We start from the raw sequence: 26,553 nt of genomic DNA, 5'->3' as shown, positions 1-26,553 counted from the left end.
TGGGCTCTCTCCCTCCTGTTACTGTTCATCCTGAATACAGGAGTGTGCTCTGGGCTCTCTCCCTCCTGTTACTGTTCATCCTGAATACAGGAGTGTGCTCTGGGCTCTCTCACTCCTGTTACTGTTCATCCTGAATATAGGAGTGTGCCCTGGGCTCTCTCCCTCCTGTTACTGTTCATTCTGAATACAGGAGTGTGCCCGGGGCTCTCTCCCTCCTGTTACTGTTCATCCTGAATACAGGAGTGTGCTCTGGGCTCTCTCCCTCCTGTTACTGTTCATCCTGAATACAGGAGTGTGCTCTGGGCTCTCTCCCTCCTGTTACTGTTCATCCTGAATATAGGAGTGTGCCCTGGGCTCTCTCCCTCCTGTTACTGTTCATCCTGAATACAGGAGTGTGCCCTGGGCTCTCTCCCTCCTGTTACTGTTCATCCTGAATACAGGAGTGTGCCCTGGGCTCTCTCCCTCCTGTTACTGTCCCATCCTGAATACAGGAGTGTGCCCTGGGCTCTCTCCCTCCTGTTACTGTTCATCCTGAATACAGGAGTGTGCCCGGGGCTCTCTCCCCTCCTGTTACTGTTCATCCTGAATACAGGAGTGTGCCGGGGCTCTCTCCTCCTGTTACTGTTCATCCAGAATACAGGAGTGTGCCCTGGGCTCTCTCCCTCCTGTTACTGTTCATCCTGAATACAGGAGTGTGCCCGGGGCTCTCTCCCTCCTGTTACTGTTCATCCTGAATACAGAGTGTGCTCTGGGCTCTCTCCCTCCTGTTACTGTTCATCCTGAATACAGGAGTGTGCCCTGGGCTCTCTCCCTCCTGTTACTGTCCCATCCTGAATACAGGAGTGTGCCTGGGCTCTCTCCCTCCTGTTACTGTTCATCCTGAATACAGGAGTGTGCTCTGGGCTCTCTCCCTCCTGTTACTGTCCCATCCTGAATACAGGACTGTGCCCTGGGCTCTCTCCTCCTGTTACTGTCCCATCCTGAATACAGGAGTGTGCTCTGGGCTCTCTCCCTCCTGTTACTGTCCCATCCTGAATACAGGAGTGTGCCCTGGGCTCTCTCCCTCCTGTTACTGTCCCATCCTGAATACAGGAGTGTGCCCTGGGCTCTCTCCCTCCTGTTACTGTCCCATCCTGAATACAGGAGTGTGCCCTGGGCTCTCTCCTCCTGTTACTGTTCATCCTGATACAGGAGTGTGCTCTGGGCTCTCTCCCTCCTGTTCCTGTCCCATCCTGAATACAGGAGTGTGCCCTGGGCTCTCTCCCTCCTGTTACTGTCCCATCCAGAATACAGGAGTGTGCCCTGGGCTCTCTCCCTCCTGTTACTGTTCATCCTGAATACAGGAGTGTGCCCTGGGCTCTCTCCCTCCTGTTACTGTTCATCCTGAATACAGGAGTGTGCTCTGGGCTCTCTCCCTCCTGTTAATGTCCCATCCTGAATACAGGAGTGTGCCCTGGGCTCTCTCCCTCCTGTTACTGTCCCATCCTGAATACAGGAGTGTGCTCTGGGCTCTCTCCCTCCTGTTACTGTTCATCCTGAATACAGGAGTGTGCTCTGGGCTCTCTCCCTCCTGTTAATGTCCCATCCTGAATACAGGAGTGTGCCCTGGGCTCTCTCCCTCCTGTTACTGTTCATCCTGAATACAGGAGTGTGCTCTGGGCTCTCTCCCTCCTGTTACTGTTCATCCAGAATACAGGAGTGTGCCCTGGGCTCTCTCCCTCCTGTTACTGTTCATCCTGAATACAGGAGTGTGCCCGGGGCCCTCTCCCTCCTGTTACTGTTCATCCTGAATACAGGAGTGTGCCCTGGGCCCTCTCCCTCCTGTTACTGTTCATCCTGAATACAGGAGTGTGCCCTGGGCCCTCTCCCTCCTGTTACTGTTCATCCTGAATACAGGAGTGTGCCCTGGGCCCTCTCCCTCCTGTTACTGTTCATCCTGAATACAGGAGTGTGCCCTGGGCCCTCTCCCTCCTGTTACTGTTCATCCTGAATACAGGAGTGTGCCCTGGGCCCTCTCCCTCCTGTTACTGTTCATCCTGAATACAGGAGTGTGCCCTGGGCTCTCTCCCTCCTGTTACTGTCCCATCCTGAATACAGGAGTGTGCCCTGGGCTCTCTCCCTCCTGTTACTGTTCATCCTGAATACAGGAGTGTGCCCTGGGCCCTCTCCCTCCTGTTACTGTTCATCCTGAATACAGAGTGTGCTCTGGGCTCTCTCCCTCCTGTTACTGTTCATCCTGAATACAGGAGTGTGCCCTGGGCTCTCTCCTGTTACTGTCCCATCCTCTATACAGGAGTGTGCCCTGGGCTCTCTCCCTCCTGTTACTGTGTTATCCTGAATACAGGAGTGTGCCCTGGGCTCTCTCCCTCCTGTCACTGTTCATCCTGAATACAGGAGTGTGCCCTGGGCTCTCTCCCTCCTGTTACTGTCCCATCCTCTATACAGGAGTGTGCCCTGGGCTCTCTCCCTCCTGTTACTGTTCATCCTGAATACAGGAGTGTGCCCTGGGCTCTCTCCCTCCTGTTACTGTTCATCCTGAATACAGGAGTGTGCCCTGGGCTCTCTCCCTCCTGTTACTGTTCATCCTGAATACAGGAGTGTGCCCTGGGCTCTCTCCCTCCTGTTACTGTCCCATCCTCTATACAGGAGTGTGCCCGGGGCTCTCTCCCTCCTGTTACTGTTCATCCTGAATACAGGAGTGTGCCCTGGGCTCTCTCCCTCCTGTTACTGTCCCATCCTCTATACAGGAGTGTGCTCTGGGCTCTCTCCCTCCTGTTACTGTTCATCCTGAATACAGGAGTGGTGCCCTGGGCTCTCTCCCTCCTGTTACTGTTCATCCTGAATACAGGAGTGTGCTCTGGGCTCTCTCCCTCCTGTTACTGTTCATCCTGAATACAGGAGTGTGCCCTGGGCTCTCTCCCTCCTGTTACTGTCCATCCTGAATACAGGAGTGTGCTCTGAGCTCTCTCCCTCCTGTTACTGTCCCATCCTGAATACAGGAGTGTGCCCTGGGCTCTCCTCCCTCCTGTTACTGTCCATCCTGAATACAGGAGTGTGCTCTGGGCTCTCTCCCTCCTGTTACTGTCCCATCCTGAATACAGGAGTGTGCTCTGGGCTCTCTCCCTACTGTTACTGTCCCATCCTGAATACAGGAGTGTGCCCTGGGCTCTCTCCTCCTGTTAATGTCCCATCCTGAATACAGGAGTGTGCCCTGGGCTCTCTCCCTCCTGTTAATGTCCCATCCCTGAATACAGGAGTGTGCCCTGGGCTCTCTCCCTCCTGTTACTGTCCCATCCTGAGATACAGGAGTGTGCCCTGGGCTCTCTCCCTCCTGTTAATGTCCCATCCTGAATACAGGAGTGTGCCCTGGGCTCTCTCCCTCCTGTTAATGTCCCATCCTGAATACAGAGTGTGCCCGGGGCTCTCTCCCTCCTGTTACTGTTCATCCTGAATACAGGAGTGTGCCCTGGGCTCTCTCCCTCCTGTTACTGTCCCATCCTCTATACAGGAGTGTGCCCGGGGCTCTCTCCCTCCTGTTAGTGTCTTATCCTGAACACAGGTGTGTTGCTCTGGGCTCTCTCCCTCCTGTTACTGTTCATCCTGAATTCAGCTTTATTAAAGCCTCCACCATTTTACACACAGCAGTGAGGATTCAGTTGTGAATTGAGATGAATCTGAGGACCCTTCTGTACATTAAACTGTTGCTCCCTGTTCACTCTGAATTCACCAACACCCCCTCGGCCCCAGGTTCTGAGACTCTGTGAGGAGGGAACAGGTACAGGAACTCGACCCTCAAATCCCTCACACTGAACCCTGACTGACGAAACAACACAGAAAGACAAAGGGTTAAATAGAAATTTAAAACTGTCAGTGATCCCCGTTTCAGATTCTAAACACACATTGGGATACTCCCTCTCTCCCCCTGATCCCAGTCGACTGTTTGATGGCGCTCTGTGGGACAGGGGCTGCCCCAGAGGAGCTGTGTGGGGGAGGAGTTACGTTCGATGGGCCCCTGTATTCGGTGGAAGCTGGCACTGTAAACAAAGCAGACGGTGATTGGGAATTGTGACACAGCGAGGTCCCGACTCCTTCATATTACTCGATGGGGGGGTTATATATTCCACACTTAGATATTCCGACATTACAACTGTGACTACACCTCAAAAATAGAACTTCATTGGCTGTAAAGCACTTTGGGACCTCCTGAGGTTGTGAAAGGTGCTATATAAATGCAAGACTTCCTTTTTTTTACTTTACTCTTCAATAATACTGACGGCCCTGTGATGAACGGTGCCCCTTTAAGAGACACTCTGATTAAACATAAGAACATAAGAATTTGGAGCAGGACTAGCCCCTACGGGCCTTCGAGCCTGCTCCGCCATTCAATAAGATCATTGCTGAACTTCGATCTCAACTCTACTTTCCCGCCCGGTCCCCAGACCCCTTGATTCCCCTGGAGTCCAAAAATCTATCGATCTCAGCCTTGAATATACTCAACGACTCAGCATCCACAGCCATTTGGGGTCGAGAATTCCAAAGATTCACAACACTGAGTGTCGAAATTCCTCCTCATCTCAGACTTAAATCCTGAGATTATGCCCCCTAGTTCTAGACTCTCCAGCCAGGGGAAACAACCTCTCCTATATGTTTCAATGAGATCCCCTTTCATTCCTCTAAACTCCAGAGAGAATAGGCCCAATCTACTCAATCCCTCCTCTCATCCCAGGGATCAATCGAGTGAACATTCGTTGCACCTCCTCTAAGGCATGTATGTCCTTTCTCAGATAAGGACAACAAAACTGTGCACAGTACTCCCGGTGTGGTCTCACCAAAGCCCTATACAATTGTAGGAAGACTTCCTGACTCTTGTACTTCAACCCACTTGTAATAAAGGCCAACATGCCATTTGCCTTCCTAATTGCTTGCTGTATCTGCATGCTAACTTTCTGTTTTCCCAGTACGAGGACACCTAAATCTCTCTGATCACCAACATTTAATTGTTTCTCACCTTTTAAAAATTATTCTGTTTTTCTATTCTTCCTACCAAAGTGAATAACCTCACATTTCCTCACATTATACTCCATCTGCCACCTTATTGCCCACTCATTTAACCTGTCTCTATCCCTTTGCAGGCACTTTGTGTCCTCCTCACAGCTTACTTTCCCACCTAGCTTTGTATCATCAGCAAACTTGGATACATTGCACTCGGTCCCTTCATCCAAGTCGTTAAAATAGATTGTAAATAGCTGAGGCCCAAGCAATGATCCTTGTGGCACCCCACTAGTTATAACATGCCAACTGGAAAATGACCCGTTTATCCCTACTCTCTGTTTTCTGTCCTTTAACCAATCGTCTATCCATCCTAATAAATTGCCCCCAACCCCATGAGCCCTTATCTTGTGTAGTAAACTTCTATGTGGCAACTTATCGAATGCCTTTTGGATATCCAAATATACTACATCCACTGGTTCCTTTATCTACCCAGCTAGTTGCATCCTCATAAAACACTAATACATTTGTTAACCATGATTTCCCTTTCATAAAACCATGTTGACTCTGCCTAATCATACTATGACTTTCTAAGTGCCCCATTATCACTTCCTTAATAATAGATACCAGCATTTTCCTGATGACTGATGTCAGACTAACTGGCCTGTATTTCCCTGTTTTCTCTCTCCCTCCTTTCTTGAATAGCGGGGTTACATTTGCTACCTTCCAATCTGCTGGGACCGTTCTAGAATCTAGGGAATTTTGGACGATCACAACCAATGCATCCACTATCTCTGCAGCCACCTCTTTTAGAACCCTAGGATGTCGGCCATCAGGTCCAGGGGATTTGTCGGATTTTAGTCCCATTAGTTTCTCAAGTACTTTTTGTTCACTGATATTAATGACTTTAAGCTCCTCACTCTTATCAGTCTCTTGGTTCCTCACTATTTTGGGTATGCTTGGCAGAGTATAACCCGCCCCTACCTGGCCCATGGGGGGTGAAGCTCTGGCCCATTACAGTGAGGAATGTTTAAAGCAGGTGTTACTGGGGGCTGAGGATTAATCTCAGGCTCCTGATCCACAGACACAGGGAGCTGATATTAAAGTTCGGGATATTCACTGTCTGAACACAACTAACCCGACCTGCTCCCAGTCCCTTATATTGGAGAAAAGCTGCATGTTCTTACTGATGATTCCCAATATGTCGGAGTGGTACTTTTCCCATCCATTCAGCCTCTTCTGGATAAGTTGAGATATATTGGACAGGTTGAGGGTGAGCGCTGGAACATCTGGGTCTGTGATTCTCTGAGTCTCAGTCACTCTAGAATGAAAGAGGAATGTTTTTATCAGTGGGGACATTTCGATCGGAAACCCAAAGGGGAACGAGTGATCAGTGCAACAACCTGCAGCCCTTCTAATGCTCGTACTGACACCCTGCAGCAACCCATCCTGAAAATGGCAGAATCCCGGGATTGTCAGTCTCCCTGCATTCACACTGATCTCCACACGTGCAGTGGGATCCTGCTTTGCTGCCACTTCAGCTCAGTTTGTGATTTTCAAAGCTGTCTGTGTTCAGTCCAGTGTCTCTGTCCTGGAGCCTCATCTTTCCATTATTAATAATTATTATTATCCCGAGAGACTCCAGTCCATGCTCCCCCTCGCTGCAGGAACACACTCACTACAATCACGTGAAGTGAGGAGAAGAGAAGGAACAGCCTCCCAGGGACCTGGGATCGGTGGGATTCCTTCACAGACGTCTTGATTTTAATCCCCTCACACCCCGATGGGCGGGAGAGGATCTGGGTTTAAAACATCCGGATCGAGTAACCCGACCCCAGCCCGACCCCGTTCCCAGCTATTTCAATTTAAACAAACACAAACCAGGCCATCGACGAGGCTCCTGCGAAAGGCAGGCGGGGCCTCATTAACATTCGAAAGTCACGGCCTGATGACATAATCAGGGTGGTGAATGAAATGTGAGTGTGGGTCAGGGGGAGGCCGGCGCTGTCGGCTGCCCCACAGCAGATCCGAGACGGGAGGAGCCGACTGGCCAAGGTTAAGTGCGAAAGATCAGATCATTTTAGCACTCCTTGTGGGCCAGGAGGAGCAGGAGACCCCCAGGCCTCACAAGGAAGCATTGGGCCTGCCCCAGCCCCAATCTTTCAGTCTTCGTCCCCAGCCCCCCACGCCCCCCTCCCAGTGGGCCCCCGGTCCCTCTCCTCTCCCCACCCCCCCCCAGGCCTTCTCCCAATGGGCCCCCGGAGACTCCCCTCTCCCCCCCCTCCCTCCACTCCCCCCCATCCCTCCACTCCCCCCCCCTCCCCCCCTCCCCTCTCCCCCCCCTCCCCCTCTCCCCTCCCCTCTCCCCTCCCCTCTCCCCCCCTCCCCTCCCCCTCTCCCCCTCCCCTCCTCCCCCCCTCCCCTTCCTCCCCTCCCCTCCCCCCTCCCCTCCCCCCCTCCTCCCCCCTCCCCTCCCCCCCTCCTCCCCCCTCCCCTCTCCTCCCCTCCCCCCCTCCTCCCCCTCCTCCTCCCCCCTCTCCTCCCCTCCCCCTCCCCTCTCCCAATTCACAATTCACAATTCAAATCGCTTTATTGGCATGATAAGTTACATCTTATGTTGCCAAAGCATCAAAATACATTTATGGTTTAGCACATAAACGCAGTTCTATTCATACAGTGTATAAACAGGTATATCCCTGAGTGTATAAATATACATTCGCATTGTTTATATATATTCTTTTCTTAGTTTACTGGTTGTCCCTCTGTTCATGGCAAGCTGTAACATTGTGTGCCGCCAGTGTTATACAGCTTCTCTCCTCTCCCAGTAGGAATGGGAGTTTTTGGTTGTCATTCAGATTTCTGAAATCAGGGCATATTTGTGAGAATTTTTGGTAGAAATTCTCCCTGATGCCCTGATATTTTCCACAAGCTGTGAGGAAGTGCATCTCTGTCTCCACCACTCCCTGACTGCAGTGAGAGCATATCCTGTCCTCTCTTGGCAGCCTGGTCTGCCTGTGTCTGCCTTTTTCGATCGCTAGGCTATGTTCGCTAAGTCTGTACCTTGTCAAGGTTCTTCTCAGTTTGTTATCCTTTACCATGGTCAGGTAATCAGCTATGTTGTATTGTCTGTTTAGGGCCAAGTAGCAATTGAGTTTGCTTTGGGTTTTTGTTGTTTCTGCCCAATATGTCAGATATTTTTCCTTTTGCTTAGCGACGATTGTGTTGGGTCGAATTCTTTGTGTTACCCTGTCACTGTCCTGGGGCTGGTTATTGTTAGTATTGTTAGTAGTTACTTCACTGAGTCCCAGGACTAGTTGACTGAGGGTATTCTTCTTTATGGTCAGCTCTTGGCATTTCAGGGCGTCGTAGTGATAGCATTGGGGATTGCTCATTTGTAGGTGATTCCAAAATTTGGTGGCTCTTTTTTGGATAGTGATTATTAATGGATATTGGCCTAGTTCCGCCCTGCATGCATTGTTTACTGTTTTCCTTTGAGTCCGGAGGATACTTTTACAGAATTCTGCATGTAGGATCTCAATTGGGTGTTTGTCCCATTTTGCAAATTCTTGTTGAGTTAGCGGTCCCCATACCTCACTGCCATAGAGTGCAATTGGTTCAATTACTGATTTGAAAATTTTGAGCCAAATGCTAATTGGGATTTCTATTTGGATTGATTTTTTGATGGCATAGAAAGCCCTTCTTGCTTTCTCTTTCAGTTCATTCACAGCCAGTTTGAAGTTTCCCGTAGAACTGATTTTTAAGCCCAAGTATGTGTAGTTAGTGGTTTGTTCAATTTTGGTTGTTCCTACTGTGAAATTTATTTTGGGTCCCTGATGTTTGGATCTTTGCTGGAACACAAGGACTTTGGTTTTTTGGGGATTTATTGTCAGGGCCCAAGTCTGGCAGTACGACTCCAGCAGGTCCAGGTTTTGCTGTAGCCCCTCTTTAGTAGGTGACAGCAGAACCAGGTCGTCTGCATAGAGGAGGAATTTAACCTTGGATTCATATAGGGTGAGGCCGGGTGCTGTAGATTGTTCAAGTAGTTTTGCCAATCCATTTATGTAAGTATTAAAGAGTGTCGGTGAGATTGGCGAGCCCTGCGTCACCCCCCGCCCCTGTGGGAAGTATTTTGTTTGTTTGTCTCCAATTTTAACTGCACATTTGTTGTTTGTATACATTGATTTAATTACATCATATGTTTTCCCTCCTACCCCACTTTCGATAAGTTTCAGGAATAAACCGTCATGCCAGATGGAGTCGAAAGCCTTCTGGAAATCTACAAAGCATGCGTAGATTTTGCTTTTGTTATGGTGAACGTGTTTGTCAATTAGGGTCTGTAGGGTGAAGATATGATCGGATGTTCTATAGTTTGGCAGGAATCCAATTTGGCTTTTACTCAAGACATTGTGCTCCTCAAGGAAGTTTATAAGTCTTTTGTTTATGATGCTACAGAATACCTTCCCCAGGTTACTGTTTACACAGATGCCTCGATAGTTGTTTGGGTCGATTTTGTCCCCACTTTTGTATATGGGCGTTATGAGTCCTTTGTTCCAGATATCAGGGAAATAACCGACACTCAGAACCAAGTTGAAGAGTTTTAGGATAGCCAGTTTCATTTTGTTGTCTGTGTGTTTAATCATCTCGTTTAGTATGCCGTCTGTCCCGCAGGCTTTTCCTGGTCGCAGGTCCTTGAGTTTTTCAAGAAGTTCTTTTTCTGTTATTATGGCGTCCAGCAGGTTTTGGTTATCTTTTATGGCCATTTCTAGCTTTTCCAGTTTTTTGCATATTTGGTGTTGCTCTGGTCTTAGTGTGTTTTTCTGGTATAATTTTTCAAAGTGGTTTACCCATGTGTCCCCATTTTGAATGGCCAAATCGTCGTGTTGTTTTTTGTGTAGTGTTTTCAAGTTTTCCCAGAAACAATTGGAATCAATGGATTCCTCCATGGAGCTGAGTGTATTCTTAATATATTGCTCTTTTTTGGTTCTGAGTGTGTTTCTGTATTGTGTTAGTGTCTGACAATAAGTAAGGCGTAGTTCCTCGTTTTCTGGATGTCTGTGTTTTTGGTTTGATATTTTTCTAAGTTTTTTCCTCATGTTATGGCAATCTCGGTCAAACCATTTTTCATAGTTTTTTGTTTTGGGTTTGTTCTTGCGAGCTTTCAAGTTTGCATTTGTTGCCAAATTATCAAAAATATTGTTTAGTTTACTAACTGCCCGGTTTACGCCTTCTTTATTGTGAGTGTATATGTTATCCAGAAAGGTGTCTAAGAGAGCTTGAGTTGATGCATTGCTAATTGTTTTCTGGTATTTTTCCGTGTCGTTTTTGGCCCATCTGTACGATTTTTTGGTGTTGTACAGTTTACTGGGTTGTGTTTCTATGTTGTTTGTTTCTGTCTTTTTGAGGAACATAGTAATTTGACTGTGATCTGACAGTGTTGTTTGTGGTTTGACTGTGAATGCTCTGAAAGAGGATGGGTCTAAGTCTGTAATCATATAGTCTACTGTGCTGCAGCCAAGAGGTGAGCAATAGGTCGATCTTCCTAGGAGGTCTCCTATGAACCTACCATTGACAATGTACAGACCCAGGTTTCGACAGAGCTGTAGTAGCTGTTTTCCGTTGGTATTTGACTGCTTGTCGCAGTTATGCCTGTATGGAAGGGAAGGGATGTCAAAGTGGTTATTCCCGAAAACGTAATTGTTTCCCTGATTATTGGTGAAGTCTGGTTCTTCACCCGTTCTTGAATTGAGGTCCCCACAGATCAACACGTTCCCCTGGGCCTGGTATTGGATAATTTCCCCCTCCATGTTGGAGAAGGTGTCCTCTTTAAAGTACGGGGAATCGATTGGAGGGATATAAAGTGCGCAAATGTAAACATCTTGGGTGTTTGAGATAATCTCCCTCTCAAGTTTGAGCCACATATGGTTTTCGCCCTTTTTTATAAATTTGATGTAATTCTTAAGTTCTGTTTTAAACCAGATCAGTATGCCTCCGGAGTCTCTGCCTTGGGTTACACTTGGTAATTTATTGGAGGGGACCACCAGCTCAGTGTACCCTTGGGGACAGCCAGTGTGTCCTTTTCCTTTATACCAAGTTTCCTGTAAAATGATAATATCTAGGTCTTTAGTTTCATCTATGAACTCTGGGGTCCTACTTTTCACTTCTCGCACTGAAGAGCGTAGACCTTGGATATTCCAGGTCGAAATATATAAGGATTTCATGTTAAGTTTGATCTTTTACTATGATAGGTTAAAGAGTGGTACGTGTTTGTCGTGTCTAAGTGTGGGAAAAAAAAGATCACATCAGTTGTCTACAAAAGTTAATACAATTTGGTTACAGTTCTTTCTATTAATTAGTCCTTGATCCATAAGGCGGAAGTAGATGCTGCTGCACATCTGCTTATTGTCTCTTAATGGATTGTTTCTGTCTGAGGTATTGCGTACGTCCTGTGCATCTCTCCCTCTGTCTGGCTGGGAGCAGTCCTATTCCCCTGTGGGACAGGAGTGGTGCAGGTCTGATATTGTTGTTTTGCATGGGGATCCTCTCTGGTCTCGGTTGGTGTGTTGGTGGTCCTTGTAGTGTTCCTGATATGTACCCCGCTGATCTCTGGTGGTCGGGGGGGGGTCCTCTTGGAGTCTGGGTATGGACCCGGTTAAAAGCGACGTCCTTCAGGGCTTTAGCAAAGATCGATATTCTTTGCCTTTGGATGTGGACGTGGTCGTAAAGACATTCCTCATCGAGGGTGGGGTGTTGGGCCAGGTGTACGTTGTGGTTTGATTCGCAGTCTCTTGCTATGCTGGCATTTATCTCATGAATTGTGTTGTTGTTGAAGTCTGTTCTCGGCAATATTGTGGAAACAATGATTCTAGTGTTTGGAAATGTACTGCTTGCTTTCCTAATCATTGCTCTGAGCGATGTTGCTACTTCTTTCTGTTGGGTCTTTAGGTCATTTGTGCCCGTGTGTATTATTATGTGTTGGGGGGAGCCTAATCTGGCTTTGGTCAGCCATCCCATGGCTCTGTTTGTTGTTGGGCATCAGATCTTTTCTACTTTACTTCTAGGGAATAGCTTTTTCTCCCATAGAAATTTCCCATTTGAGTCTATGAGTATTACGACGTCAGCCTTGTTTGTGTTTACTGTCTGGTGGCTTTCGCTTGGACTCATAGTGTGTGTGCTGGGCTGGGGTGTCTGGTGTGTGCGTACCTCTTGTGAGCGGCCCGCTTGTGGTTCCACGGTGGTGGGGGAAGATTGCGAATCAGTATGCTGGTCGGTCTGTGTGGCACCCCTTGTATTGTGTGTCTGTTGCTTTTGTTCCGTGTGGGAGTGCAGCCGTTCCGTCCGGCTCTGTCTTGTCTTATCTCTAGCCTCTGGTTGCTGGTCTAATGGTGTTCTCTCTCCTCTATGGCTCTCTTCTTTTTCCTGCAGCTCTTTCACCTGATTCCTAAGTAGATTCACCTGGTTCTCAAGTAGCTTCAGCTCTCTCTTGTGTCTCTCCCTCTCCTGATTTTGATCGTCATTCATTTTGAGGAAGTCCTCTCTAAGTTTAACCATCTCTATCTCTAATTGATTAAATTTATCTTTTGGTTGTATCTGGCTGTGTGATCCCGGGGTATGTGTCTGGTCGGCCCTGGAAGGCTCACTCACTTCCTGGCTAGGCTGGTTGGCCCTGGAGGGCTCACTCACTTCCTGGCTATGCTGCTCTTCTCTTGGTGAGCTGGGAATGGTAGGGGGACTATGTGTGGCTTCCTCCCTGGTAGTTATGCTGGGGTTTGTCAGTTGTATCGTGTGGCTGTGGTTCCCCGGGGTTAGTGTCTGGTTTGAACTGTGTGGCTCGTTCACCTCCTGACCAGGCAGATTTTCTCCTGGTAAGTTGTCAATGTTGGGGGGAGTGCGGGCCTCTCTGGGGCTGTTCCTTCCCCCCTCAGTTAATTTTTTCAGTGTCCTGAAGGCCGTTGCAAATTTGTCGAGGTTGCCTTGCACTAATATTGTTCCGGTATTGTACGCGTTGACCGTCGTAGTTGAACTGTCTCCTGGTGTGTTAATTTTCATTATGGACCCATTTGCGGTATTTTCTAGCTTAACATTGGTATAGTGTGATTTTATTGCTGTGATCCAAGCCACTGGCTGATCTGAGTAGAAAATGAGGTTACTTTTTGTCCCATTGTTGTAACAGTCAGCAAAAAGTGTTTCTGGTTTTTCTCTCATCTGCTCATGCTTGATCGCTTTTATAGCTTTTTTTGCGGTGTTGGGGGGAATCTGGAAGCGGGGCTGTTGTGGATCTTCTGATTCGCTCATTTTTGGTAAAGTATTGTTGATCTTAGAATAAGCTTTTCTGGGGCCCCGGGTTTGGTGTTTCCCTCTCCCTGTTCGCGAACTTTCCCGGTCCCCCTCTCCGACCCCGTGGTCCCTGGGCCTCGGCTTCTGGGTTCACCCTTCTCAGGTCTGGGTCTGTGAGCCGCTGTTTCCCCGGTGCCTTCGGGCTGTTCCCCTCCCCCTCAGAGGTCTCTGTGCCTCTGTCTCGGCCTGGCTCCTCGGGCCTTTCCCTGGCTTCAGTCTCCCTCCCTGGGCCCTGTACTCACAGTCTTGGTTTGCTTCTGGAAGCCTTCTGGTTGCTCCCTTCTCCTCAGAGGTCTCTGGGCCTGGCTCCTCGGGCCTTTCCCGGGCTTTCTAGCCCAGCCGCCGCTCGGGCTGTGCCTCGTTCGCCGTTCGGGTGCTGGACTGCGGTCGTCGCTCGGGTGCTGGACTGCGGCCGTCGCTCGGGTGCTGGACTGCGGTCGTCGCTCGGGTGCTGGACTGCGGCCGCCGATCGGGCTGTGTCTCGTTCGCCGCTCGGGCTCCCCGAGTCACCTCGTTCCGGCTGCCGCTGCGTCTCCGTGCGGCCTCCCCGATTCGCCTCGTTTCCCGAAGCGGCCTCCCCGAGTCTCCTCGCTCCGGCTGCCGCTGCGTCTCCGTGCGGCCTTCGCGCCTCGGTTCCCGAGGCGGCCCAGTCACCTCGCTTCTGCTGCTGCTGTGGCCCCGTGCGGCCGCTGTTCTTTGGTTTGTATATTTTTTTTTCCCTTATTTCTTTCTTTTCTTTGGCTTTTTTTTTTCTAATTTCCTCTGGTTTTTTTTCCTTTGGCGGTCTCTTTGGTGGTCTTTTCCTTCCTTACTTAATCTAGACTAAACTAAACTTAAACTTAACTAAACAAACTAAACTAACTTAACTAGAACTAAATTTAACTTAAAACCTTTTAAAACTTGAAATGAACCTTTTTTTCCCCCACTTTAAACACTAAAAATTCAGCAGCCCATCTTCAGCGTGTGTATTCACTCTGTCTGGCTGTCTGGCTCCCCCCCCTCCCTTCCCCTCCCCTACCCTCCCTTCCCTCCCCCCCCCTCTCCCTCCCCTCTCCCCCCCTCTCCCTCCCCTCTCCCCCTCCCCCTCCCTCCCTCCCCCCCTCCTCTCCCCCCCCTCTCCCTCCCCCCCCTCTCCCCCCCCTCCCTCCCCTCTCCCCTCCCCCCCCTCTCCCTCCCCCCCCTCTCCCCCCCCTCCCTCCCCTCTCCCCTCCCCCCCCCTCTCCCCCCCCTCCCTCCCCTCTCCCCTCCCTCCCCTCTCCCCCCCCCTCCCCTCTCCCCACCACCCCTCTCCCCACCACCCCACCCCCCCCACCACCCCTCCCCTCTCCCCCACCCCCCCTCCACCCCTCCCCTCTCCCCCCCACCCCCCCCTCCACCCCTCCCCTCTCCCCCCCACCCCCCCTCCACCCCTCCCCTCTCCCCCCACCCCCCTCCCCCCTCTCCCCCACCCCCCCTCCCCCCTCTCCCCACCCCCCCTCTCTCCCTCCCCCCCTCTCTCCCTCCCCCCCTCTCTCCCTCCCCCCCTCTCTCCCTCCTCCCTCTCCCCTCTCCCTCCCAATGGGCCCCCGGAGCCTCTCCTCTCCCCCCCTCCTCTCTCCCTCCCCCCCTCTCTCCCTCCTCCCCTCTCTCCCCCCCCCTCTCCCCTCTCCCTCCCAATGGGCCCCCGGAGCCTCTCCTCTCCCCCCCTCCCCCTCCCTTCCCCCCTCCCCTCCCTTCCCCCCCTCCCCCTCCCTTCCCCTCCCTTCCCCCCCCACCCTTCCCCTCCCACCCTTCCCCTCCCTTCCCCCCCACCCTTCCCCTCCCTTCCCCCCCACCCTTCCCCTCCTTCCCCCCCACCCTTCCCCTCCCTTCCCCCCCCACCCTTCCCCTCCCTTCCCCTCCCTTCCCCCCCCCACCCTTCCCCTCCCTTCCCCCCCCCACCCTTCCCCTCCCTTCCCCCCCCACCCTTCCCCTCCCTTCCCCCCCCACCCTTCCCCCCCCACCCTTCCCCCCCCCACCCTTCCCCTCCCTTCCCCCCCACCCTTCCCCCCCACCCTTCCCCCCCACCCTTCCCCTCCCTTCCCCCCCCACCCTTCCCCTCCCTTCCCCCCCCACCCTTCCCCTCCCTTCCCCCCCCACCCTTCCCCTCCCTTCCCCCCCCACCCTTCCCCTCCCTCCCCCCCCCACCCTTCCCCTCCCTCCCCCCCCCACCCTTCCCCTCCCTCCCCCCCCCCACCCTTCCCCTCCCTCCCGCCCCCCACCCTCCCCCCCACCCTTCCCCTCCTCCCCCCCCCACCCTTCCCCTCCCTCCCCCCCCCACCCTTCCCCTCCCTCCCCCCCCCCACCCTTCCCCTCCCTCACCCCCCCCACCCTTCCCCTCCCTCCCCCCCCACCCTTCCCCTCCCTCCCCCCCCCCACCCTTCCCCTCCCTCCCCCCCCCCACCCTTCCCCTCCCTCCCCCCCTCCCTTCCCCCCCCCCACCCTTCCCCTCCCTCCCCCCCCTCCCTTCCCCCCCCCACCCTTCCCCTCCCTCCCCCCCCTCCCTCCCCCCCCTCCCTCCCCGGAGCTTCTGCTTCCCTCTCTCTGAGTGACAGGGAACGCCCGCACGGGCCCCCGGCTGCAGCCTCCTGCCGCTTGTTTTTCTCCTGTCCGCCGGCCAGGCCGTCAATCAATAGGGCCTCCATGTCCACGGCATTCCCACGTTAATGACCTCCCCCGCACCCTCCCCACCTCCCCGTTAATATCAGGGTCATAGTGTCCAGTGACACTGACATTCCTGGGAAATCTCAGCACCCACTCATTTCTCTGTTAGTGGATAGAATGAGCCAATCACAACACATTTTACTGTCACTCTGACACTAGGACCCGCCCCTCTCCTCATTCTCCATGGGCTGGTTGACAGAACAAGCCAATCACACAGCACTTACTGACCCAATGGAATAAAGCTGTCACTGACACACATGGAGCCTTTAGGAAGCCTCGGTTAGATACTGGTCACTGCAGCTTTAACTCTCTCTCACTTCCTGTCTAACAGGTTCCTGAGAAGCTCAACACACCGATGGAACAGCTCATGTCACTCAACAACAACAACAACAACGTGCTTTCATATCGTGCCTCTAATGTAGTAAAACATCCCAAGGCACTTTACAGGAGCTTGGTCAAAGAGGTAGGTTTTAAGGAGCATCTTAAAGGTTCAGCCTCAGACAGTGAGCAGGGAGGGGGGATGGAATTGGTGGCCAGGGAACGGAGGTTGTGGCGGGGACTAAAAGACAATGGCTTCAATCTTCCCAATGTTTCATTGGAGGACATTTTGGCTCATCGGAGACTGGATCTCGGACAGGCAGCGTAACCAGACAGATGCAGTGGAGGGGTGGAGAGAGGTGGTGGTGAGGTAGAGCTGGGAGTCCTCAGTGGACATGTAGAATCTCCCATTTCCCACAGGCTGCCTGAGCCAATAACCCCTCAACCCCCAGTTACACATCACTCAATATTCCCACCATTTGAAAGCTCCTTATCTGGGAAGGTTTCCAAGCCGTGATTCTACCTTCACTCTTCTCCCAGATACAGCTGAAGGTTCCCTATCAGCAGCAGCGACTGTATGACTGAGAGGAACTTACCTGGAAAGGAGCTGCTTCGAGTTCTGTGAATAAAGAGAGGAGATCAAATCAGTCAATGAACAAACCAACACCCAATGGAACCAAACCGTGAATTTGGGATTGAGAGTAAAGAGTTCAGTGTGGGACAGTAGGTGGGGCCAGTCACAGGAATGGGGAATAATCCCACATTTCACTGCACTCCATCCTGGGGCAGCACCAACACTCCGAGGGCAGGGCGGAGGGGCACCAACACTCCGAGGGCAGGGCTGGGGGGGCACCAACACTCCGAGGGCAGGGCTGAGGGGCACCAACACTCCGAGGGCAGGGCTGAGGGGCACCAACACTCCGAGGGCAGGGCTGAGGGGCACCAACACTCCGAGGGCAGGGCGGAGGGGGCACCAACACTCCGAGGGCAGGGCGGAGGGGCACCAACACTCCGAGGGCAGGGCTGAGGGGCACCAACACTCCGCGGGCAGGGCTGAGGGGCACCAACACTCCGAGGGCAGGGCAGAGGGGGCACCAACACTCCGAGGGCAGGGCTGAGGGGCACCAACACTCCGAGGGCAGGGCTGAGGGGCACCAACACTCCGAGGGCAGGGCTGAGGGGCACCAACACTCCGAGGGCAGGGCTGAGGGGCACCAACACTCCGAGGGCAGGGCTGAGGGGCACCAACACTCCGAGGGCAGGGCGGAGGGGGCACCAACACTCCGAGGGCAGGGCTGAGGGGCACCAACACTCCGAGGGCAGGGCGGAGGGGGCAGCACCAATGCTGGGTCCCACCAACAATCTTCAAACAATTCAGCCCTCACACCAGCCTCACACAAACGCCCCATTCCCCAGCCATGGCCCTGTTTATATTGAAGATGTACCTGAATAAAGGAGAGAGGGTCCCTCTGTACGAGACTCTGGGTTTCTCCCTCTATTAATGAAATCTGTTCCATCCTCTTGTTTAATGCTTCAGAACAGCTTCTAATCTGTGAGAGAGCTCGGAGCCCCTCCTCATCGATCAGTTTCAGTGCGTATTCTTCATCTTCTTCCAGCTGTCTCCTCCATTCAGAGAAGCTCTTCGATAGCTTTCCTTTCAGCTCATTGATTCGTGTCTGAAACCCAAACCAACTCTCATTACAAACGTCCCTTCCACACAGCTGTTACCCTGAGCACACGGCACTCTCCAGGGACGGGACAGTTTGTTTAGATCACAACTCGATCACCCGTTAAAGATAGACAAGCAGTGGAGGGTGTCTACTGGGAGAGAAAACAGAGTTTAACCAGAGTTGCCGTGAGCCTTCTTAAAAAAAAACCTGCAAAGGAGTTAACCCTTTCCACTGACAGCTGTTTAAGTTCACCAAGCAGCAACTTTAGTGTTGCTGAATGAAATTTAAAGATATTGGACATTATTAAATTTAAGTTTCTTAAATTTAAGTTAATATTTCCCCACAGTGAATGAAGGAAAATTATGATTTGATAAATTAACCCCTTGGGTTCTTAAGCAGAGCCACAATGGATTCTCTGCTTTCTTTTGTTATATGGAAGTCACCTTGTAAACTAATTGTAGCACTTCTGTCTCTAATGATAAAACTCTGTGTAAACCACCTAGCCTGGGAATCACTGGTTTCTGAAATTGGAGTTAAGATAAATTGATAGAAATGAAATTTAACATTGACAAAACCGGTCAGTTCAACAGCACTGCTTTTTGGATTTTGGGATAATTTTGAAATGGCAAAATGGACCCAGGCACTATATATTGGGTTACTTTCGGGAAAATAAAAGATCCTCTAAATTAATGATAAATAAAAAGTGTTAATAACTTGGACCAAGTGAGAACGTGTGATCTATGCTTTCTATCTTAAATATTGTACTGGACAGTAAAGTTCCTCCAGGGCTGATGAATGAGATATGAATGGTAATTAATGGGATGTGTACAATGGAGAGAGGAAGTGATTGAGGGTGTAAGATAGAAGCAGGAAAATTACACCACCAAATGAGAATGTTCCTAGCTTTCTATTGAAAGGCAGAAAAGTGTAAAGAGTAGTAAACTGATAGCTTTCTCTTGGAGACATTAGTGTCCCTGCATTGACACATACTCCACCGAGAAACTATATAATGAATGAAACAATCAGAAGAGTTAAACACACTGGTACCTGTTAGAGGAATTGAAATTGAAGTTTAAGTAAAGAGATACATGGAATTTGGATTGGACGGCTGAGGGCGTCTTTGGGCTTGTGTGTTCCCAATTTCCAGAGGTAAGGGCTAGACACAAACAGGATTGTGGGAGGGTCGATATGACACCCTTCATGATCAAGAGGGAAACCCACAAACCACATAAACAATATCCTACTTAATACTGGATGGTTAAGAGCAGTATCAGATAGCCGAAGAGCAGCATGGGAAGCCGTACTTATCCCAAAGGATAAGTCCGTACAGATTGTTAAAGACGGTGGATTAAACCCTGTGGGCGGCATATTAACGGAAGGAGAAGAACATCAGTGTGAACTAGTGGTAGAGGATGAGGAAAGTTGTGGGGTAAAAGATAGCCCACTTGAAGGGGAATGTGAAGTAATGCTTGTCGATGGTTCTGGGAAATTTAGAAGTGGTACACCCCATACGGGATGGGCAGTCGTGAGGAAGGATGGTCGGTTGGTCCGACAAGGGGCTCTGGAAGGAGGGGACTCCGCCCAGGTAGCGGAACTGGTAGCTCTTATCGAAGCATTACAGGCTTGTCAAACGAAACGAGTGAATATTTACACCGATAGTCAGTACGCGTTTGGCATAGTCCATGATTATATGGCCTCATGGGATCAAAGTGGGTTTATAACATCCTCAGGGGGGTCACATTAAACATGAAGTGCTAGTAAAGGCATTGGTGGAGGCTGCAGGGCTCCCACTGGAGGGAGCAGTAGTCAAGGTAAAAGCACATCAGAATGGGGGCGATTGGATACAGAAAGGATACGAATGAGCTGATATGGCGGCTAAAGGGGCCGCAGGAAATATGCCCCCTTCTCCGGCCCCGGTGGTAGCTTGCGCCATCGGACCAGAGGAAATAAATATGGTGCAACTGCCCGAAGATGTGACTGAGGTATGGGAGAGTCACAGGACAAAGGAAGATGTGACTGGGGTATGGGAGAGTCACAGGGCAAAGGAAGATGTGACTGGTGTATGGGAGAGTCACAGGGCAAAGGAAGATGTGACTGGGGTATGGGAGAGTCACGGGGCAAAGGAAGATGTGACTGGGGTATGGGAGAGTCACAGGGCAAAGGAAGATGTGACTGGTGTATGGGAGAGTCACGGGGCAAAGGAAGATGTGACTGAGGTATGGGAGAGTCACGGGGCAAAGGAAGATGTGACTGGGGTATGGGAGAATCACGGGGCAATGTGTAAGATTCGCAATTTTCAGCAAAAATCACGCAAGAAAACTGGATAAAATAAGACTGTTTATTGACCAAAGTAAGCTTGCACAAAAAAACCTTTAATAAAAGGGCATACAAAATGGCCGCCAGGCCCCGTGATCAGTTTCTGAACCATTTTATTTCTGTTACTGCAAGCCAGACAGGCTTGTGGATTGAAGACAGTAAGCCCGCGAAAGCCAGTATCTGGGAACCGAAACTCAGAGAAACAGCATACATATTCAATGGATTCTAAGTACAGGATGGGGCCCATCAAGATATGGGCGGACAATGCAAAAACACTTATACCCATTTATTGTACAAAGGAAAAAAACGTTTAGCAGCCATCAAGGAAAATCTCCAGACCGATCAATGTGCGAACCGAGCCGCAGTGACAATGCAAAGGGCATTAAAAGACATTATCGGCCAGGAAGGCCAGTTTAAGTTATCACCGGCTCCGTTACAAGACAAAGCGCCCCTGCAGAGATTTCTGCCCGCCAAAATTAATACAAAGACAGGACTATGATTTGGCGGGAGATAAGACTGTTCCAAAAGAGTATAACTATGGATTGAAAGTCCATATACGTTACTTCGACTTCTTCGAACTACTTCGGCTTCGACTGGAACAACTTCAAACTTGACTTCACGGCTGCTTCTTCTTGGACGACTTCAGACTTTTCTTCAAGGACTTCGCCTACAAGGAACGAACGAAGGACGGACGGTGCCAGGATCGGCGCCTCTTCCACTTCGGCAGATGCAGAATTGATGAAAACGTTTTCGTCTTTTTAAAGACGGACGGTTTCGGTAAAAAGACAACGTGGTCGGTGTTCAGCCAAACAAGGCTCGGCCATGACGAGAAGACAACGAGGGTGGCCCGGGTACTGGGGTCGGGAGATCATCGACGACCCAGGCCGACGGAGAAGAAACCCTCTGGAGAACCGACCAGGCCGGAGACAAAAAGACAGTCCGGGCCTGACACTTCCGTGTCTCAACATCCCATCTGGTTGTTGGTCTGCTCCATGAACCAAAATCGACAACAGCTTGTAGCTGATCTTCAACCTTGACGAGCGCTCATCGAGGCTGTGTCTACCCCATCGCCTCGAGAGAGAGAGAGAGAGAGAGAGAGAGAGAGAATATCGACTGCGCCAGAAGTTTCCAAATCCACGTGACGACGGAAAGCGGTGCCAAAAAGGCTGCGAACCCCCTTTCTCGCGATTTCGAGAGTGGTGAGCATGATCCCAGGTTCCCCAGGTCGAAACTTAGTTTAGGTATAGGGGAGGGAGTTAAGGGAAATCGTAATGTGTTTCCCCTTTTTCGATGTGCCGTGTGTTCCCCATTTCCATAGAGTCAAGTTCTGAAATTTGTGCATGATTGTAGTTACTTTAATCTGTGCCTATGACATGTATTTTGTAATGCTTCAAACTGTTTAAAAATAAAAGCATCCATTTCGTGCTATTCAGCCTGGTCTATTGAGTCCTTTCTCTGCACTACTGTTCTCTGCATCTAAGTCCAAGGTCTAGAACCGTAGGGGGAGTGGGTCGAACCACTCAAGGGTAATTCTTGCACGAAGCCTGGCAGGAGGCCAGAACGGGCAAGAGAGCAGGAAAAAAAACCCTACAAATGGAAGATGAGACTGGGGTTTGGGAGAGTCATGGGGCAAAGGAAGATGTGACTGGGGTATGGGAGAGTCATGGGGCAAAGGAAGATGGGTATGGGAGAGTCACGGGAAAAAGGAAGATGCGACTGGGGTATGGGAGAGTCATGGGGCAAAGGAAGATGTGACAGGGGTATGGAAGTTAGAAGGGGCAGACCAGGTGGTAGCCCCCGAGTGTATCAGGCAGAATTTACTGGAAATCTATCATCATGGGGATATACATCAGGGACGTGGCAAAGCACTGCCAGAGGTGCCTGATCTGTGCGCAGTATATCCCAGGAAAGGGGATAAAGGTTCTTATGGGAAATCACCCGAGACCGAAGGGACCATGGGAAAACCTACAAATCCATTTCACCGGTCCCCTTCCAAAGAGTAGGGGAAAGACCTACTGCCTGGTGATAATGGATCACTTCACTCGCTGGGTAAATGCCTTCCCAACACGAAATTGCACCGCCGTTACGGCCACAAGAATTTTGGCAAAGGAGGTGATACCCCGGTGGGCGGGTCCCCCTACAAATAGATACAGACCAGGGGACCCACTTTACTGGTAGGATCATGAAGACGGCATGTCAGTTACTGGTGGTAAAGCAGAGGTTCCACATACCTTACCACCCTCAGAGTTCCGGAATACTCACAATGGCGGCCTGGTGGACGGCCGTGTTGGCGATCACCCTCCTGACAATTACAGTAGCGTGGGAGGCGCCCACCGTGCACATCGATAAAAGTACTTGATTACATCCAGAACAATACATGCAACTGTCACAGCGGGGGGAAAGGGGAATGGATAAAGAAACCCAATATAGGGATCACGGACCGGGTCACTGCACGTACCCATACGACCAAGGTATGGAAAATAAATCCCAAATGTAAAATGGGACAAGGATACTGGGACACTATCTGTGGCAGCAACCATGAACTGTCCACCCCCGGTCAACCAGTCCGATTGGAACCGCCTCCCTGCCCATCACAAAGGGAAAGTTCAGTGTCCGGCGCCCTGGGCGGTTGGTCCTACGGCACCACGTAAGCAGACTCCTTCAACTCGTTCTGGATCCCTGTTATCGGACCCAGAAGTGACAATTATACACAACTACAAATTAGCGTGAATACTGATGGAGATATAACAGTCACCGGCATATATGATGACGCCAGACTGTGACGTTGGTTGTACTCCTGCTCGCTGCACAAAGGATAGCGCGGAAAAATGAGGGGTGCGGTCATCAGTACCGTCAACATTATAGCAAGGTGGACTAAATTTCCCCCATTCATTTGGGAACCAGGACTTGTGGGACAATATTGCCAAGAATTGTGTAGCGATGTTCTTAAGCGGTTGGGATGTACTGATATAAGATGCATTGATTTAACAACATGTGGATATCAAAAGCCGTCGCAATGTCCCACCACGGTGCCATCTCCAATGGATGGCATGATCAGTGTTGGGGGTCCAAAGGCACTGTTACATGATGTAACTATGGTCACTTTAGAAGTAACCTATAACCTGAGCAGTATAGTGCCAGCGTTAGAGGCCAATGGTGGTGATCACCCAGCATCAATTACTTGGGCTAAGCATAAATTGCAGCGATTATTAGTGATTATAAGGACCACATAGCCCCCAAAGTAGAGGCCCCCAAGGGGCGGCAGAGACGGAAAATATTAGGGGAAGTGGGGGGCTTGTTTGGAAGTGCCAACTTGGTCCTAAATTCATGGCAAATCACGGGCCTGGGTAGCTATGCCTCCTGGGTGGCGCAGGAAGCGCCAAGGGTCTGCGGTTCACAGCTCAGGGAATGGAGTATGCGCTTACGGCAGTAGAAGTGCAGGGAATCTGGTTACAGAGAGGTATAGAGGTCCTAGGGAAAGCCGTAATGAAGGCGAGTGATTTACAGTCCAAGGGGCGAGCATGTGATATGCTGGCTTGGGACTTGATTGACAGTGTTGAAGCAGACATTGAAGACATCAGGATTGGGACGGTGCCCCGGCAGGCGCAGAAGGAAGTCAGCAGTCTTAATCTGATTAACTGGGAGGAAGATAGACAGGAACTCCTGGTAAACCGACCAGCAGGCAGGGTGGCCTGCAGATGCATTTAGATTTCTAATGCTGATGCCACAGGGGCACAAGAATGGGACATATAAATGGGGATGTAAAGTAGAGTCTCTGGGAGTGGTCAGAAGTGAATTGGCGTACCAGGTGGGTACCCGCGGATACGTAGCACCTGGCAAGAATGGCAACCTCCTTATGACCACGGATGAGTGCTGTACTGTGTAGATTTCAACAAACCCAGTACAATAGCAAAATGCTGGAAGCCTGTTTGGCCCAGTGGTAGGGGCGAGGTGCAGTTGGACCTAGAAGCACAGACAAATCTGTGAGTTTCAATTTAACTTTGGAAAATACACTTACCTTGGACAATGAGCGTCTCGATAGGTGATTTAACGGTGAATAGATGATTTAACTTTGGACATTGAGACTTCGTGTTTTAATGGGTTTCGATGGATCTTCAATGGATAAGACAACGATGCCAATTTTGCCGGAATAATGGACTTCCTGGCCTCAATGAAAAACATTTTAACCTTGAGCAAAACACATCAGCAGTAAGACTAAATCACATCAAATATGTACCACAGGGAGGGGGAGACAAGATAAGGAGTTGTCTTCCATCCCCCAGCCCTGTACGTGTCCTGTGGTTTGGATTACTGGGTGTGGATTGTTGGGGGAAGGCCCAGACGGGGGAAGGCCCAGACTCGAAAAGGCGGGACGGAAGAACTGTAAGAAGGAACCACACACAGCTCCCTCTCTCTTTCGCTTAGAAGCTCTCGGAAGTCTCTCTCTTTCGCTCAGAAGCTCTCTCAGAAGCTCTCTCTCTCGGAAGCTCGCTCTGACTACAGCGACTGCCAAGTGTAAGAAGGAAGGGAAGACGGTCATCTCCAGCTCCCAGCCTGCAATCGACGTCGGACACAACTAGCCGGACGGGTGATTTTAAATATCAGTTGACTCTACAAGGGGTTTGTGCTGTGTAGGCAGCTGCAGCCAGATAAAGGAGGACGGGGACATGTCATCTCTGATCCAGGCCTACAGTCCACAACGGGAACGACTGTCCGGATGGGTGATTGTAAGTTTCAGCCAAATCTGAACAGGTTTTTGTCTGTGTTTTGTTGGTTTTAATAAACTAACAGTTTTGGGTTGAACCTAATCCTTTATGTCATCTACGATTTTGTTCCTGTAAAACCCAGAGTCAAGGTACCCTTGTAAGGACGAGGAAACCAAACACCTTCCATATCTTGGCGACTGTGGCAAGGACTCTTGAGGTGTGGAGCAAAATAAGGCACAAAGTAAGGGCAACAAACTCTTGGGAGGCTAAGGTAGTCTCAGGGATGCTAAAGTAGTCTCAGGGAGGCTAAGGTGGTCTCAGGGAGGCTAAGGTGGTCTCAGGGAGGCTAAGGTGGTCTCAGGGAGGCTAAGGTAGCCAGAGTAAACATTTCTGAGCCAGGGGCAAATGAAATGATGTACTCTCCGCAGGAGAAAGCGGCAGAGTGGGCGGTTAGAAGTAGCCGTAGGAAGTCTGTGGGGCTAAGGTAGCCTCGTATATATGTAGCAAGTTAGACATTTCTGAGCCATGGGCACGAGAAATGTTACACTCTGAGGATCCGCAGGAGAAAGCGGCAGAGTGGACGGTTAGTGTTAACCATAAAAGAACGAGAGAGAAGGCGATTTGGCTACTGTGTCTACAGAAGCAAACCTCAATTCTCAGGGAAAAGGTGAAACAGTTGGAAGATGAGAAAAGGGAACTAGAAACCAAGGCAAGCGATAAGGACGCCGTCATAGAGCGACTGACGAAAGATTTAAGTGAAGAAAGGCAGGAGAGAAAGGTTAAGGAGGAGAGGGTGCAGAACAATTTTGAATACTTACAGTGTCAGGTGTCAGAGGGTAAGAGGCTGTGTCAGACTCACTGCGAACAAAGTGCAAGGAATCTAGAGAGGCGAAGAGGCGGAGGAACGATTGAAAGGTATCAGGGTAGCGAATAGAGTAGCCCAAACTCCGGGTTATGAGGGGGCAGATCACAGGCCTTGTAATGAAAAGATCTGTAAGTTGACCTTAAAACTATCCAGGGCCAGAGGGATGGTTCATCTCATGTCGCCTGGAGAGGTTGTGGAAGACTGGGATATGGAGAGTAAAGAATCAGATGATGGGCCCCCGTACAGCGAGCATCGGCCGGCTCCCGAAGCACCGGGACCACCGAGACCAATGTGTCCCCTACGACAGCAGAAGTTCGGTCCGCCACCAGTGGGTGGTGGCCCGGTGCCGTTGCAGAACGATTATGTGCTCCCATTTACACCGCTTCAGCTACAGGGAATGCTGACGAGTGTGGCTAAATTAAAGCAGGGAGGAGACGCCTCCGTTCATTTCGCCAATGTAGAGCAGGTAGGGGCATTAATAACTGCAACAAGCAGGAGATGAGGAAGTTGATGCTGTTCTCCCTAGAAGGGAAGCGATATCAGAGTTTGTCGGCAGCCACCAAGGGGGAGGAACCATGCACGGCTTAAAAGATGAGATCTTGGTAGCACTGGGGCTCAGCCAAGGTAGTCCGTTCTTGCAGGTGGAGCAGACGAGGCAGCAGGCAGGCGAGTT

The 26,553-nt window shown here is 50.7% G+C and overlaps 1 protein-coding gene and 1 long non-coding RNA gene across 5 annotated transcripts in view; one reads left to right on the top strand and one right to left on the bottom strand.

Moving 5' to 3' along the window:
• The window catches only part of LOC147114228 (E3 ubiquitin/ISG15 ligase TRIM25-like), a 52,706-nt gene that overhangs the window by 12,139 nt on the left and 14,014 nt on the right, over positions 1 to 26,553 (bottom strand). For 2 of the 4 annotated variants that reach the window (XM_085995897.1, XM_085995896.1), the window contains exons 3-5: positions 17,769 to 17,999; positions 16,920 to 16,942; positions 6,177 to 6,310 (exon numbers count right to left, since the gene is read on the bottom strand). In XM_085995897.1, coding sequence (XP_085852023.1) covers positions 6,177 to 6,310; positions 16,920 to 16,942; positions 17,769 to 17,999 — 388 coding nt within the window. Of the gene's footprint in view, positions 1 to 3,899; positions 4,035 to 6,176; positions 6,311 to 16,919; positions 16,943 to 17,768; positions 18,000 to 22,571; positions 22,843 to 26,553 lie in introns of those variants that run through there. The other 2 variants (XM_085995899.1, XM_085995898.1) reach the window with 2 other exon arrangements.
• On the top strand, positions 6,843 to 21,737 carry LOC147114229 (uncharacterized). The gene is made up of 3 exons (XR_015079388.1): positions 6,843 to 7,044; positions 16,337 to 16,468; positions 16,864 to 21,737. It is a non-coding gene; the product is annotated as an uncharacterized LOC147114229 (long non-coding RNA).

Source organism: Somniosus microcephalus, chromosome 8 (genome assembly GCF_052327205.1).
Source record: "Somniosus microcephalus isolate GS21.2 chromosome 8, FLI_Smic_1.0, whole genome shotgun sequence".
Lineage (NCBI taxonomy): Eukaryota > Metazoa > Chordata > Chondrichthyes > Squaliformes > Somniosidae > Somniosus > Somniosus microcephalus.
Note: the sequence above shows the minus strand (reverse complement) of the source record. Positions and strands in the feature narration are given on the sequence as shown.